Here is a 15129-nt window from a genome sequence, read left to right as displayed (position 1 = left end):
ATTGTATATATAATATAATGTAGCACATATTTGGTGTCTTAATACATGATACGGACACATTTGACAAGTAACAAATGTGCATATTCTACATTTTGCTTTAAAAGGTGAAATAATGCTGTACATATTTATCATTTATTTTATTAAAACCGTACACCCCACAATAATACCCCTACACAAATGAATGTCAACATTTTCGATTTAACGATTCAGGTCCACAAATCTCAATAGCCTAGGTTAAATATAGCAACCACATGGCTGTGCAGGATATGGAATATGACATTTTTTTGAAAGATTTTGTAGATTTTAATGCAATAAGGGGCAATCTAAATACTGTTTTATGCAATGACCTTGTGTTGCTTCATTACAAAATTAAGTTAGAAATATCCTATATAAAATACAATGTCACTTGCAACCGGGTTGTATAGCGCACTGTATGTCACTTTGTGTCATCTTAATTAGCTACTTATTAATTAGGATCAAAAATACATCCAGATAATCTTCATCTGATCTGATTAATGTCCCCCAGTCACTATCCTGCCACAACCTGCCCCCACCTCCATGTCCACAGCTACCTAGTGAGAAATCCTTCCAGCCCATACCTCGAAATTGACAAAGAAAACAGAATTAGACAATGCTTTAGTTAAAAAAGGAAGAAAGTTTAGTTAAGAAAGAAAAGAAAACATGAGTCCTGTAGAAGAAAGTAAAGCATTTATATGCAGGTGATTTAATGACTTCTACCCACTCTCAATTAAGTGTCAATTTATATGTGTCTCAGTCAATTTACTAAACATTGGGAGTCAAGGGCTCAAGAGTTAATACAGTAAATGCCTATATCCTAATCTGTGAAGCCCTGTATACGTGCAATTGGCATGTCATTTTACTGGCTCCTAAATAGCAAAATAGGGTCTGAATTTTTCAATTCAACAGTGTACTATGCTTTTATCATGTTTTAAACATGTAATCTGACAGTTCAGTATTTTTTTTAAGATGTTGCTTGGCCTGTGCTTTGGGAATATTGTACTAGCAGGTAATTTATATGTTCTTTGATAACAATCAATGTACTGATTAAAATGATACAAAATAAATACAAGAGCTTTATTTTCAGCCATGTATTTTATTGACACAATACATTTCTTACCGTTCAAATCTGTCTATGTCTTGCACACTTCAGTATACACCAGACAGATATGCACCATTTATAGACCAGCATGTGCTAAACTGTGCCCTAATCCCTTTAGAAGGCTCAGGAAAAGCCCGCTTGGATAAAGTGTAAAACAAGAAAAGGCCGTAGAGCTAAATAAAGCTGGGATTGTTTGTTTACTTTCTTTGATTGACAGTAAGCTGCTTTTTTTGTTTACTGGAGACCCTTTTAGAAAGATAGCACAGAAAGGTGAACTACAAAAACAGTTTAGTAGTAATTCTGTTTGCAGCAATGATAAAAAAGGTTACACGTTTAGGCCTTAAAATATTGTCATGCGAAATTATTTGTAATCTCATTAAATGACTGTAGCATGCATCATTGTTATCTATAGAAGCAATTCAACATTTGTGAACAATGTGTTTTAAGTCGTCAAAGACATCATCATATACTTGAAAGATATGACAACAAAAAGTTCTCTACCAAAACAGCAGATGTCATATGTTTATCATATACACTGTATACTGTAGCCTACATTTTAATTACAATGTTCAACTGATTCGAAAACTCATTGATAATAGAAATAAACAGACAAAAGATTTATAAAAAGTTTTGTTTATCACTTCGAAAATTAACTGTTAAATGAATGAGCACACAAAAAAGCTGTGACAAGGTAAGGCTAAGAAAATATCGACTGAGAGGTAGGCTATATTTAAATGACATAATTTAAACAATTATAACTAATAATATCATAAACTATAATAAAAACATGCAAAGGTAACAAAGACTTCAAAGTTAACTCTCCAATACATTGGCTTTTCTTGTAACAGTTTTTGTTTTATTATAGTTCCCTCTGGTGACCTCTTTACTGTGCAAGGTTCACTGTAATGAAAGGAGCGTAGTCATTCTGTACTACAACATTTGTTGTATACTATTTTGTAACAGTCTCACATACATGCAAAGTCGTAACGCTCAGTCTGACAAACGGTACGGTAGTGAATCTGCAGGACCAACTTTTTATAATCAAACCACGACTAACAAAGTTAGAAATATGTCTACTTTATCAAACTTAATATAAAATGGAAAAATGAGAAAAAGATCCAATGTCTCTGTCGACCAGTTTTTTGTCTTTTGCATTCATTCAGGGCCCTCTGTGAACACGATGTGTGGTTATTTTCCTGCTGAGATTGCGGGCCAGGCGGTCCACAGCGGTACCTATTCGGCTCAAGTCCTTTTGGGGTGGCATACCCTCAATGTTGCCGCTGTACCACATGACCCAACCACCAAGTGATGTCAGTACCAAGAGAACACCAGTGTAGATAAGAAGATCCCCGAAATCTCTCCCTTTCACCTCCAGTGGTGCAAAGAGACCCAAAAACAGGGCTGTTAAGCCAAATATGTCAAAAACAATAGCAAAGGCCAGGGCCACTTTGCAATGTTTCAGACCACTGCAGGATGCCATCGTAGCTGTTGGATATAAGCAAAATACACATTTTGTAAAAAAGAAAAGATATTACAAATACATATTGATTGGTGACTAATACTTTTTCAGGTTTTAAGTTCTAATTGAACAAAAATAAATGCGTTTTTTATGCAATGCTGGGATTGTAATTACAAAGTTGGCCCCCAAAAGGCAATACGTACTGTAACTACTGTAAAAATACGCAACTTGTGTACGCTAAATACACTTAGTGCAACAAAAAACAGCAGTTCACTATAAAAAGTTTACTTTAAAAGCCCAAAGTAAACAAAAGTGCCCCAGCTTTCGCCTTATTCTTTATAACTAATGTGCTCGGAAAATGAAAACGCCAACTCTCATGATCAAAATGCAATCTACTCGCGACATTTAAAGAAACTCTTTTCCATCTCAAATGATTTATAAACGAAACTCACCTTGATTTCAGTGATCTTCACGAATTTTAACACATTGTCGTTTTTTCAGGTGCGACCGAGTCAAATATGGAGAGGACTACTGTACCTGTCTACAGCTACTTCCGGTCCCACCCAGTCTTTTTGATGTTTGACACCACCGGAATCGCACTTTACAAAAAGTTTACAGTAAAACAATGTTAACTTTGTAACAACACAAAAATGCGCATATCCCAGTTGTGGGAGACCCCGTGTTGGTTGTTTTCTGATTTCTAATTCAATTACTCAAAAGTTATTTTAAATTAACAAATTAATACTTGAATAAATATTCAATCGTAAAACATATTCCTTACGATTTGCACAAAACTCGGCTCTGCCTTAATGAAACAATTTGCATTAACAATCTAGATATCGTATATGCACTTTATGCAAGCTGTATAAATGTGAACGATAAATTAAATATTTCTTTAAAATGCCGGAAAAGGATCTGCGGTGGGCGTGTCTTCTAAGAGAGCGCCTGATTTGCAAAACAGCAGGATTGATTCTCTCGGCGATCTGTCAACCAACCGGTCAATCATCATGACACAGTGATCAGCTCAGCAGAAAATACGCGTAACAACAAACACTGACAGCCAATCAGCATCCGGACGCGTCAACCCAGCCTTGAGGTTTGCAAAAACTGAGTTAGCCATTGTGAGTAGAAAGTTTTGTGACATTTAAAACAGAAGTAACTGGTGCGATTTAATGGATTTCTATGCTTGTATAATACTTATATATTTGAAGTGTTCATTTGCACATCATATAAACGTACTCGCACTCTTGCTCTTGTTAGCAAAACATGCTGTAATGTAACTTAATGTATGAAACTCTGAAATTCGTCTGTTCTCGTGTTGGACGTGATGAGAAATTCAGTCAGAATAACTGAATAACTGTTTAATTAACCACTTGTTAATGTTTACGCCTTATTAACTACTCAGTTAATTGTTACAAGCCCTGCGCTGTTTAACGCACCTGGCTCCTCAACTTGATTTCAAGTGAAAACGAAGCTGTTTTTTTATTTGATAGACCTGCAATTTCAGATAGTTTGTTTGTTCGTAGGTTTGTGGATGTCAATCAGATCCATGTCACGAATATCATCATGACTGATGCGCAGAAAAACACGAGGAGCCACAAGGGTCAGAGTGTATTACAGTTATGAATGTCATTTTATCTCGAAAATTGGAATTTGCCACATTAAATAAAGAAAATTCATAGCACGGTAACATGTTATTCAGATCTTTTCTGAATAGGTGCTTAACCTTTTCTGTTTATTACAGATTTAAAAAATGAAGATGGCTATGAAATCTCCATCCCATTTGAGGACAGCAACCCAGATGAGTCCGGTTTCTATCATCAAAATGACCAAACCATTGATGGTAAACACTAAAATCATGTTTTGGCATCGACTATTTGGTTTTTTTAAATAATCGCTGCGGCATACGAGAGCTACACCAGTTTTTAAGAATCAAGAAGGTAGCCTTAAAAATGGCTCTGTTGTTGATTTTAAGCAGATTCGGCCTCGAGCCACATTCCCCCCTGCAGCCCCTATCTTCTGATTTCCAGTCTTCGAGCACAGCTGCAGATTTCTTTGGAAAAGAACTCCTGGCTCCAGAAGCGCATTGAAGATCTGGAGGAAGAGAGGGACTTTCTACGCTGCCAGCTTGATAGATTCATTTTCAGCACCAGGAGCCAGGGGAGAAATGGTACGGGGGGATTTTTAGTTTGGGCCTGCACAAAGCAGTGAGTAATAGCCCGGTTTCACAGACAAGGCTTTAGACTAGTGCCAGACTAAAATGAGCTGACTCAACAAAAAAATTACTTGCCCTGACATTGTTTGGTCTCAAGATAAACATCAGTAAAGGCATTTTAATAAAAGCGATTTAATAGTCCTGGCTTATGAAACCAGACTTTAAGTCGTCTTAAGGTTGGAGTATGTTGATAGGTTTATTGTTGGTTTATAACCAGTTACATAAAAGAGTTCTTGATCTTTTGTCTTTTATTACAGAACCTCAGTTTGAGCCTGTAGAGCAGCTCCCCAAACAGAAGCCTGTCACACGGAAGGTATCCACACCTTCTCCAACACCCATGACGACACGCTCTGGCCACGTCCTTACATGCAACCAGAAGCGCAGCAGAAAAAGTGGTGTGCGAGGTTCGGGCTGCACAGCTAATGTACAAAGCTAATGTTAGATTAACATAACGTTAAAAATACCTCTATTTAGGCAGTTATGCATGCTTTATAAACTCTTTCCAATGGTAATTTAAGGTTATAAAGGTTCCGTCAGTAATAGCGTATAGTAGTAGATTAAAAAAAGCTTTTTTGACCTTACGTTTAAAAGTGATTTTTATTCACCTTAGATGCAGAAGAGGAGGTAATAGAGGAGGAAGAGTATATAGAGGAGGATGGCTACTTGGAAGAAGAGCAGATTGTTACTGATGATAGCGATGATTCAGATAGTAAAAGTTCATGGAAGGACCGTTCGGGTAGACAGAATGGCCAGACGAGGGTAAAAAGACGACGCGTTTTCCGTATCGCTCGGACCACGGAGAGACAAAGAGGTAAGATGAGTATTTAGTTGCTATATTTGTTAAAGCACAAGTAATGAAACGAAGTTTCAACATTTGGCACATTTGTATAAAGTTAAGCCTGCAAGACCGATCACTTTACTTCTCATTTCTAAAACTTTCATTTTAGTTAAAGACCCCGCAGGTGTACTGCTTCGCTACAAGAAGATCCTCGTAACTTATCAGAAGTTAAAGAGCATGTCTAGAGCGTTCCAGGCGCACGCGGTTGACCGCAACACCGTGGCCTCCACCACACCTATCGCAGAGTTGCTCCTGGTTGTCCCTGAGAAGATTGAAGAGGTTGGTGAATTTGATTCGTCCAAGGAGAAGCTTCTGGATTACGCGAGGCGCTGCTATAAAGCTCTGGATGAGGCTTCTCACGCAAAGGTTCAGGCCCTGAAGAAGAGCAACCTACTGCTGCCCATTTCATACAGGTTTAGACACTGAATTTTCAACAACGTATTCCTTATGGAGTTACGGTATTGAGGTAGTGGTTTGGAAAATATGGAGTCAGCTAAGAAACTTTATGGAATGTTTTTTTCTTTTCTCTTTTCTATACCTCAGCTCTAGGTCTACTCATTTTAGAGTAAAAAAAAATTGAAGTCCTTATTTTGTCAGTTTTTGGTTATGGTAATTCTACAGTAATGACACAAAAACATTTATATTGTTCATGCTTTAACTGTAAATGGGGTGACTGACAGTTCAATATATATTTATAATGTTTATCAGCCTATTGGAAATGTGTGGAATTTGTCCTAGAACTTTAAGTAATTACATTAAGGAATACAGTGCTGGTCCAGCAATGTGTAAGCTAAATAGTCATTCACTGTATTTTTGAAGGGTTACCCATCTTTATTATTTGTATATGCTTTATGTTACTGTAAAGTGGGAAAAAGTTACTGCATCTCTCCTTAATTGAATTGTCAACAAATGATCAACTGTTACCCGATTATTTAATAGGTTGTCAATATCATATCCAAATGTATAAGTTTTGAGATGGTAGGAAGATATGATCTTTTTTGAAGATATGACTTGTGCTGAAGATTATTTGAGAAATAAAGTCCTCAATTTGCAACAATATTACAATCATCTTTATACCTTTAAAATCATTCAAATCAAATTTAATGACGAAAGGCTGAAAAATCAGGTCTTATGCTGCATTTCAAATCAATGTAAAAAATCCAGTGAAGAAAAAAACAATTACCTCACAGCAATCCTTTTTTTGTCAACTTTTGGGTACTTAGTTTAATGATTTAAAAGGTGAGAACCTAAATTATATATTATATTTGTAGCATCTTTTTGATAAATAAAATATTTATGATAGAAATGGTTTAAAACCCAAACTTGCCTATAGGCAATTATTAATATTTTTCTGATGGGATAACCGTAAGAGAAAATGTATAATGCTAAAGTGGTGTTTATGTATTGCACCAGGTTAATAGCTTGGTTGTAAAGCAACAGTGAGGTAGGATTTTCTTGTTATATCCATTATCCCTTTGGTATGACTAGGAGTGTTTTTAAAACTTCTCAAACATCACCTGGATCAGCATATTTTTAAATAATTTCCTTCACAAAATACAACACACTTTATCATTAAAGAGAAAATTGCACGTAAAATATGTAATACAACCTAGAAACAAGATTTCGTGCATTGTTCTTTCTCCAGACCTGTAGGGGGCAGACACTTCAACATAGAGCTCGTTTAAAGCCATGTTTAGCGGGGTTGAGAAGTAACGGACAACGCATCCGCCAACGCGGAATAGGCGCTTAGCATTTTAGCCGAGACGGTGCGGACTCAAACCTATTCAAGAATTACAAAAGAACAACATTTGACTGTCAATAAGTATAGTTAAGGGACATATTATTATAACTAAAGGCTTTATTGACCTGTTTTACCGTCCTAAGCCTTTGTTTTTTCACCCTGCACGGGTTCTAGTTAGCATTAGCAGCTAACAACACCGTGCAGAAAAGTGTTTATTTATATCCGTGCACAAATTTAGTAATTTTTCGTGGAACAGCGTATGCTGGTGGTATTTTATCACATCAGCGACGTTTTATTCGGGCTCTTGAATTTGCGTGCAAATTTAAGCGAGTTTAAGTGAAAAGCGCATTAGCTAAAGGATCGGAGTGCGTTTACAACAGCACAATGTCTGATTTTGATGAGTTTGAGAGACAACTGTCTGAAAACAAACAAGGTGGGTGAGAAATGTGCATCTAAAGGTACAGTACTGAGAAAGAATCACTTGCATGGTAACAAAAGCTCGAAGTGTTAGTTTGTTGTCACTATATATAGAGAGCAAACAAATACCAGACATGCGGGTCTCCGTTTTAGGGTTAAAATGCATTAGCTTAGTGGACTTAAGGATGCAAACGTGAGAATGTTGGAAAATAAATTATTGCTGATATGTTTTTTACATTAGTGTTTAGTTAGAATTTTTTTGTTTTGAGGATACAGTGTGATAAATATTAATGTACAACAATCACAACTGAATCTTTAAAGCTTGTTTTTAAAGTAGTATGTTATACAGTTACACATATTGTCAGCCAACCACCCATTTACATGTACATATCTGGTTTAATTCAAAACACCTCCATACATTTTATCAGCTTGTGTGCACGCTGCCATTCGAACCCACAACCTTCTCTGGGTTTGTGCAGGTGGTCTGTTTTATTGTTACAACTTCAGTGATTCAAATACTGTTTTCTGTGTGTGCAATGTCTGTAAATTTTAACCCTTCTCATTCTCTTTTACACAGGTGACAGTCTAAATGGTCATGGTGGGTATCAATGAATGAAGAACACACACAGCCCCATTTCTTACCTTCCTTCTAATCTTCCCTTTTTGTCCTTTAGATTCTCACAGTGAAAATCAAACACTGAATTAAACGGCAAAAATGTTCTTTATTCTGCAGCTAGAATGGACTTTCTGTCTCCTCCTGTTTTAAATAAAACACCACAAGGCTGCTTTCCTTAGCTATTGCTATTCTCTTTGCTCTTGGATCCTTAGATTGCTCTTATTTTTCCATTCTTTACTTTGTCTCAGAGCGTGACAAAGAAAACCGCCATCGCAGGCGCAGTCCGTCACGCAGCCGTAGCCGGGAGAGGAAGAGGAGGAGCAGGGAGAGGAGAAGCAGGGAACGTCGCAGCCATAGCAAGGACCGCCGTCATAGACGCAGGTAAGAGAATCTCAGCTTAAATGTGACTGGAGTAAAATTACTGTTGTTGTAAAAATAGAATGCAACAGTTATAGCAGAACCAACTTTTTATTGTATAAATGTTTATTATTTATTTTTGAACAATTTTTTTGATTTTAAGTAACCAAGAATCAAACTGAAGTTGATTGTGTTGTAACGTTAGTTATCACCCCGATGTGAGCCGTACAATCTTTATGCTTGTATACCAGTTAAAGCTACCGTGTGAAGTTAGCTTTGTCATACCCTGTTCTTAAATGTCATTTCAGTAATCAGACACCGAACCAACCCCAAGAAAATGTCAGGTAATACTGCAGATGGGCTTACTGAGTCCAAGTATTACTCTTTTACCTCCTGACCAGGTTTATCTCTCTGAGATCCACTGAAGGAATTTTTGTTCTGTGCTTTCAAGAATGTCATGATAAAGATAAATAATCTACAATAATAGGACCACGATTATATTACTACTTGATTGTTATACACCATAAACAAAATTAGTTTTTTGGAAACATGTTAAATGCATGTATGCACGATGAGTGGTCCTTTCTCATGTTTACCATTACAAAAGGTGGCTGCTTTTCTGAGCTAAAAGGATAAGAAACATTAGTGTTTCCCAGGATTTTTTTCAGATTTATTTGAATAACATTATTTTGTATTCTTCCTAGAATAACGGTTATTCCTTCATTCCGCCATTTTATTTCCCTTTAATGTCCCAACCTTTTTAGTAAACGCTAAAAAATGAATCCCATGGCAAAATAATGAGCATTGATGTCATGCCATAGATCATTAATGCATTACATTGACAAATGTACCAGCTGGTTTTGACAATAATATTATTTGTCTTTCCTTCTGCATTATCTTTGGGATCCCAGTCGTTCACCTCACCGTGAGAAAAAGAAGAAAATTAAGAAGTACTGGGATGTACCGCCTCCAGGCTTTGAGCATATTACACCCATGCAGTACAAAGCCATGCAAGGTGAGGAACATGACATGCAATATGTATTTAGTGATGCCTTAGACAATTAATTTACAGTACATTTACATTTATGCATTTGGCAGACGCTTTTATCCAAAGTGACTTACATTGCATTATCCTATACACGTTGTTTCTAAGTATGTGCAATCCCCTGGGATCGAACCAACGACCTTGCCGTTGTTAACGCCATGCTCTTACCTGTCTTCTTGTATTTCACATGGTTATTCTATCTTTCTTTTAGCTGCTGGTCAAATCCCTGCAACTGCCTTACTGCCCACCATGACGCCGGATGGCCTGGCAGTGACACCGACCCCAGTGCCGGTAGTGGGCAGTCAGATGACTCGCCAGGCTCGCAGGCTTTATGTTGGCAACATCCCATTTGGCATTACAGAGGTGATAAATGAACACTGTTCACATACTAGAATAACTGTGTGACGCTTCCACAGAGAAGATTGGGAGAGATGGCTGACCTTACAACTGTTGTTAACCAAACTGTATATAGGAGTAATACATTTAAATATACATGTGTATGAGACCTAAATGTTTCACGGTGTTCCGCAGAATTTCTCAGCTCAATTTTCTCTTCAGGAATCAATGATGGATTTTTTCAACGCTCAGATGAGGCTTGGCGGGCTGACTCAGGCCCCAGGAAACCCTGTTCTCGCCGTTCAGATTAACCAAGACAAGAACTTTGCTTTTCTTGAGGTACAAACACAGTGTAGATATTAAATTGCCAGTTGCGATTGGTGAGCTTGTGTTTCTGTTTTAAATATTATGACTTGGTTAAATATGCAACTTCTTAAATATTTTCTGCTCTTCAGTTCCGATCAGTGGATGAGACCACACAAGCCATGGCGTTTGATGGCATAATTTTCCAGGCACAGAGTTTAAAGATCCGCCGTCCGCATGATTACCAGCCTTTACCTGGCTTGAGTGAGAACCCCAGTGTTTACGTGCCAGGTGGTTCCTCTTTTTTTTCAGTTCAATTATACTTGACCCTAAGATTGTAAATCTGTTCCCTAAGATAATTTTACTCATTTTTATTCTTTGGTGAGATTTGCATCTCTTATCCCATTTTATTTTAACAATTGCGTTTTTCAGGTGTGGTGTCCACTGTTGTACCAGACTCTATTCACAAGCTTTTCATTGGAGGCTTGCCAAACTATCTCAGTGACGACCAGGTTGGTTTGAAGTTTACACACCCATAAAATATCTATTTAAATATTTAAAAAATCCAGTTTTATCCTATATTTTATAATGAATTACAGAAGGAAAAGTGTTTTCATTATATGCTAATAGTTCAAACGAAATATGAATGTTTCAGCAATTTCTTCCTTTGTCTCTCTAGGTTAAAGAGCTGTTAACCTCTTTTGGGCCTCTAAAAGCCTTCAATTTGGTGAAAGACAGTGCAACAGGACTGTCCAAGGGCTATGCATTCTGTGAATATGTGGATGTTAATGTCAATGATCAGGTGAGTTGGCCAGGTTATTTTTATTTCTGTCTATTTTAATAACATTTGACCCCCAAAATTAATCTGTTAATTTGTTTTTCAGGCCATTGCTGGATTGAACGGTATGCAGTTAGCAGATAAGAAGCTGCTGGTTCAGAGGGCAAGTGTAGGGGCCAAGAATGCCACAATGGTAAGAAACAAGTTCAGCTTAAGAGGATTTGACCATAGTGAACTGATTCAACCTTTTTCAAGGCGTCTTATATTCCTTTTTCCTATTACTTTAATTTTCTCCTCTAACCATTCACAGATGAGTATAAATGAGACTCCAGTGACGTTGCAAGTGCCAGGAATGATGACCAACCCGATGGTACAGATGGGCGGTACACCCACAGAGGTCCTCTGCCTGATGAACATGGTGGCACCAGAGGAGTTGCTGGATGACGAGGAGTACGAGGAAATCGTGGAGGATGTCAAGGAGGAGTGCTCCAAGTACGGCCAGGTCAAAAGCATAGAGATCCCTCGACCTGTCGATGGACTGGAAGTCCCTGGAACTGGCAAGGTAAAGAACCGGTTCTGGTTTTCAAACCTTGCCGCAAGTGATGGATAGAACCAAGGGTTTGTAGTGTAAACTTGTTGTTTTGTTTATTATGCCTTTGTAACCATCTCGCACTGTCTTTTTTTATTCTCCAGATCTTTGTGGAGTTCACGTCTGTTTTTGACTCCCAGAAAGCCATGCAGGGCTTAACAGGAAGAAAGTTCGCCAACAGGGTGGTGGTGACCAAGTACTGCGATCCAGATGCCTACCACCGCCGAGACTTCTGGTAGAAACATGAGGAAAAGAGAGGAAAAGGATGAAATAGCAGCTATGTGATATTAGCTCGAGAGAGAGAGAGAGATTGAGAGAGAAATTAAGGCAGAGATGATGAAAGGGGGAACATTTTTGTACTCATAAATAAGCCGAAAGGCAAATGTTCTTTTTTTTTTTTGAGGGTTAAATTAAGATTTGTGATCAATTATGGGAGGGTTGTTTCATTTGCTTTTGTTTGTATTTTAAGAACATTAGCGGAAAATGGCTTATTCTGTTAATAAAATTGTAACTATTTTTTAATTGTATACTGAAGCAAAAATTGTAACATCGTGACGTTGCTGTCCAACAGAGAAGCTCCAAGAAATGTACGTAGAGATGTATTCGGCATTGCCATAGTTATATTCAGGCAGGTAATTCAAATGAAGATGTCATCATCTGGTCCTTGACTTTGTTTTTTATCTCTTTTTTATTCCACGCTTTGAATTATAACTCATTGATCCTTTTCACAAGACATTTGTCTTCTCTGTTGGCCAACACGCCACGTCTCCCTCCTATTCTGTAGCTTCTCGCAGTTTATATCTTCAGTTATTAGACTGTCCCAGAGCTTGTTTTTGGTATAAAATTTTCTCCTTAAACTCATTTGATCTCTTTCATACGTAATTACCTTCCCATTTGGTGACTACATATGTCCTGTGTGGAAGCATTTGTGTTTCTATGTGTGATTTTCAGTATAATAGGCCACTTTTGATAATAAAACTATTGGAAGTTTGAATCTCTCTGGATGAGTCTCTCTGGGTTTGAGTGGCTTGGGATACACTGTACCATTGCATGCTAGTCTGTTTAAACGGAGCAATATGTAGCATTTTTAGGTTAATTTGTGTTATAACAGTTTTTGTGGCTGGTCTTCAACCAGATCATAACATCACAATCTAAGTATACGTCATTCTTTATGACACTGTGTGTTGTCCATTTGCTGCTTATTGCTTCTCAAGTAGTCCAGCAAAGCTTATTTCATGGGTACTGTTAGGACCATCCCAGAAACATCTTTAAAATCAGCAGTTCAGAATACACTGACACAAGTGTCTATAAATAACAGATTGTTGAATGTGTTCCATTTAAAGATTTATTAAAATAGGAGTCCATCTTATTTGGTTAATAGCGCATTGGTTGTGTTGGAAAGTTGTGGTTTGCTGAAGCCTGTGATATCGACTTCAGCTGATACAGAAGACTCAAATGCTCTGAAAGAACTGTGATAGTTGTTTTAATGTGGTTTTATAAAGACCCTTGTGAACTGGAACCAAAGTAAATCACTTTCTCCCTCTTTTCTCTCTCTGTACAGTTGAAGGCTTTATCACTGCCGTGCAGCAACGTGCTGCATACAAACACTTGTCTACTGGTGTATTCTGATTTAAACTTTATTTGTTTGATTTATTTTGTCTAGGCTGCATTTAATCGTATTTGTGATTGGTTTTAATATCAGGGTTAACAAACATTGTAGGACCAGAAAATTGAAGAGGATCTTCTGTAAGATCAGATATGTTACTACATTTACTAGTGTGTTGAATATATTTACAAACGTTTCTCTCTGTTCATTGAATACTTTTGGAAATGTCTTGATTTGATTTTCTTCTTATGCAAACAATAGTAAAATCATTTTTAAACAACGTATAGCGTTTAATGGGTTTATTTTTAGCACTTTTACACACATTTGCAAAAAGCGACGAACAAAAATTATTAGCTTTTTTAGATTATTTAAAAATGTTATAGTATATGCCCAGCTGCCCATGTTAAGAATTGATTGTCCATACAAATGTCAACTGCTTGACATTTTTGCTTGTTTGTCTTATTTTACGTTATTATTTTTTTCGTAAGCTATTATTTTGATGAGATCATGAGCAGCTTTATGTTGTGCACCAGCCTCCTTGAGTTAAAGGGGTCATATGGTGCGAATACGTGTTTTTCTGCGTCTTCGGTGTCTTATAAGTTGCCCATGCATGTATTAGATACGTAAAATTGCAAAAATTAAAAGCAAACGCCTACCCAGACCTGCCTGAAATGCATTGTGTAACCACACCCCCACAAATATACGTCAGTTCGTGGTATGATTTTACTAAGACAGCCCAAATGTATATGCAAGTAAGGTGGGCGCAACTATCAGTACAATTGCTTTGGAACCTGATCTTCCAAATATGGTAAGAGGCAACATTTCCATCACACTTGCAGTATTCGACCAATCACTACGCATTGGTAAACTGGCCAATCACAGCACACCTCGCTTTTCAGAGCGATGAGCTTTGTCAAAAATCTAACCAACTCAACACTTTGGTGCGTAGTCCATTCAAAGTAGAATGTAGTTGGACAGACAACTGTATGACTTTACAAACTTAAGTGACAGTATGTAGTGCAGAGGAACAGTTCAAATTAGACTATACAAAAAAAGACAATATACATTATACACAAGGTATACAAATTAGACATTGAATATACACATTAAATATACAGTATAGGTGTACACATGAACATGTATGTATAATAGATCAAACATATAGTGCACATAGTACAGATATAGGTATGCACATTTGTGAAGGGATTGTTATTGCATTATGTGAGATGCCTGATGCATTATAGTCCATGAAACTGCACTGCATGGTAAAAAGAAATGTGAGCTTGTGGAGAGTGTTTTTGGTGTTAAGCAGTCTAAAACCCTAAGGATAAAAACTGTCCTTCAACTGGTTTGTGCGGGACCGGATGCTCCAGTATCGTCTGCCCGAGGGCAGCACGGAGAGATTTGGGTGGCTGCAATCACTGACGATCTTCCTGGCTTTCCTCATGCACCGCCTGGTGTAGATGTCCTGGAGAGAGTTAAGGTCATCTTCCCACAACACTATGCAGTGCTTTGCCGTTGCAGGCAATGCTGTTTCCAGGCCGTAATGCAGCCAGTTAGAATTCTCTCAACTGTGCAGGTATAAAAGGTTCTGAGGATTTTTTGGCACATCCTAAACTTCCTCAGGCGCCTGAGACAAAAGAGGCGCTGGTGTGCCTTCTTTAGCACTGCATCAGTGTGAACAGTAAGATCGTAAGTTCACCCCAAGG

The 15129-nt window shown here is 37.6% G+C and overlaps 2 protein-coding genes across 7 annotated transcripts; both read left to right on the top strand.

The window, feature by feature from the left end:
* Positions 1-3637: 3637 nt before the first annotated feature.
* On the top strand, positions 3638-6722 carry ccdc106b (coiled-coil domain containing 106b). 5 transcript variants are annotated; one of them, XM_079485544.1, is made up of 7 exons: positions 3638-3700; positions 4106-4182; positions 4324-4422; positions 4558-4749; positions 5052-5198; positions 5405-5605; positions 5742-6690. In XM_079485544.1, the coding sequence occupies exons 2-7, from the start codon at positions 4146-4148 to the stop codon at positions 6056-6058; spliced, it is 993 nt and encodes a 330-aa protein (XP_079341670.1). In that variant the 5' UTR covers positions 3638-3700; positions 4106-4145; the 3' UTR covers positions 6059-6690. The 5 variants fall into 5 exon arrangements, with proteins under 5 accessions (XP_079341670.1, XP_079341669.1, XP_079341671.1 ...); XM_079485543.1 differs by having other exon boundaries at positions 3654-3700; positions 4555-4749; XM_079485545.1 differs by having other exon boundaries at positions 3694-3741.
* Positions 6723-7324: 602 nt separating this feature from the next.
* u2af2b (U2 small nuclear RNA auxiliary factor 2b) lies at positions 7325-13700 on the top strand. 2 transcript variants are annotated; one of them, XM_079484320.1, is made up of 13 exons: positions 7614-7806; positions 8368-8388; positions 8655-8787; positions 9072-9107; positions 9675-9778; positions 10020-10171; positions 10367-10483; positions 10600-10738; positions 10880-10959; positions 11127-11249; positions 11332-11418; positions 11536-11787; positions 11919-13700. In XM_079484320.1, the coding sequence occupies exons 1-13, from the start codon at positions 7758-7760 to the stop codon at positions 12051-12053; spliced, it is 1428 nt and encodes a 475-aa protein (XP_079340446.1). In that variant the 5' UTR covers positions 7614-7757; the 3' UTR covers positions 12054-13700. The 2 variants fall into 2 exon arrangements, with proteins under 2 accessions (XP_079340447.1, XP_079340446.1); XM_079484321.1 differs by lacking the exon at positions 8368-8388 and having other exon boundaries at positions 7325-7831.
* The last annotated feature ends 1429 nt before the right edge of the window (positions 13701-15129 follow it).

Source organism: Barbatula barbatula, assembly GCF_947034865.1.
Source record: "Barbatula barbatula genome assembly, chromosome: 21".
NCBI classification, from domain to species: Eukaryota; Metazoa; Chordata; class Actinopteri; order Cypriniformes; family Nemacheilidae; genus Barbatula; species Barbatula barbatula.
This window is presented reverse-complemented; position numbering and strand designations above follow the sequence as displayed.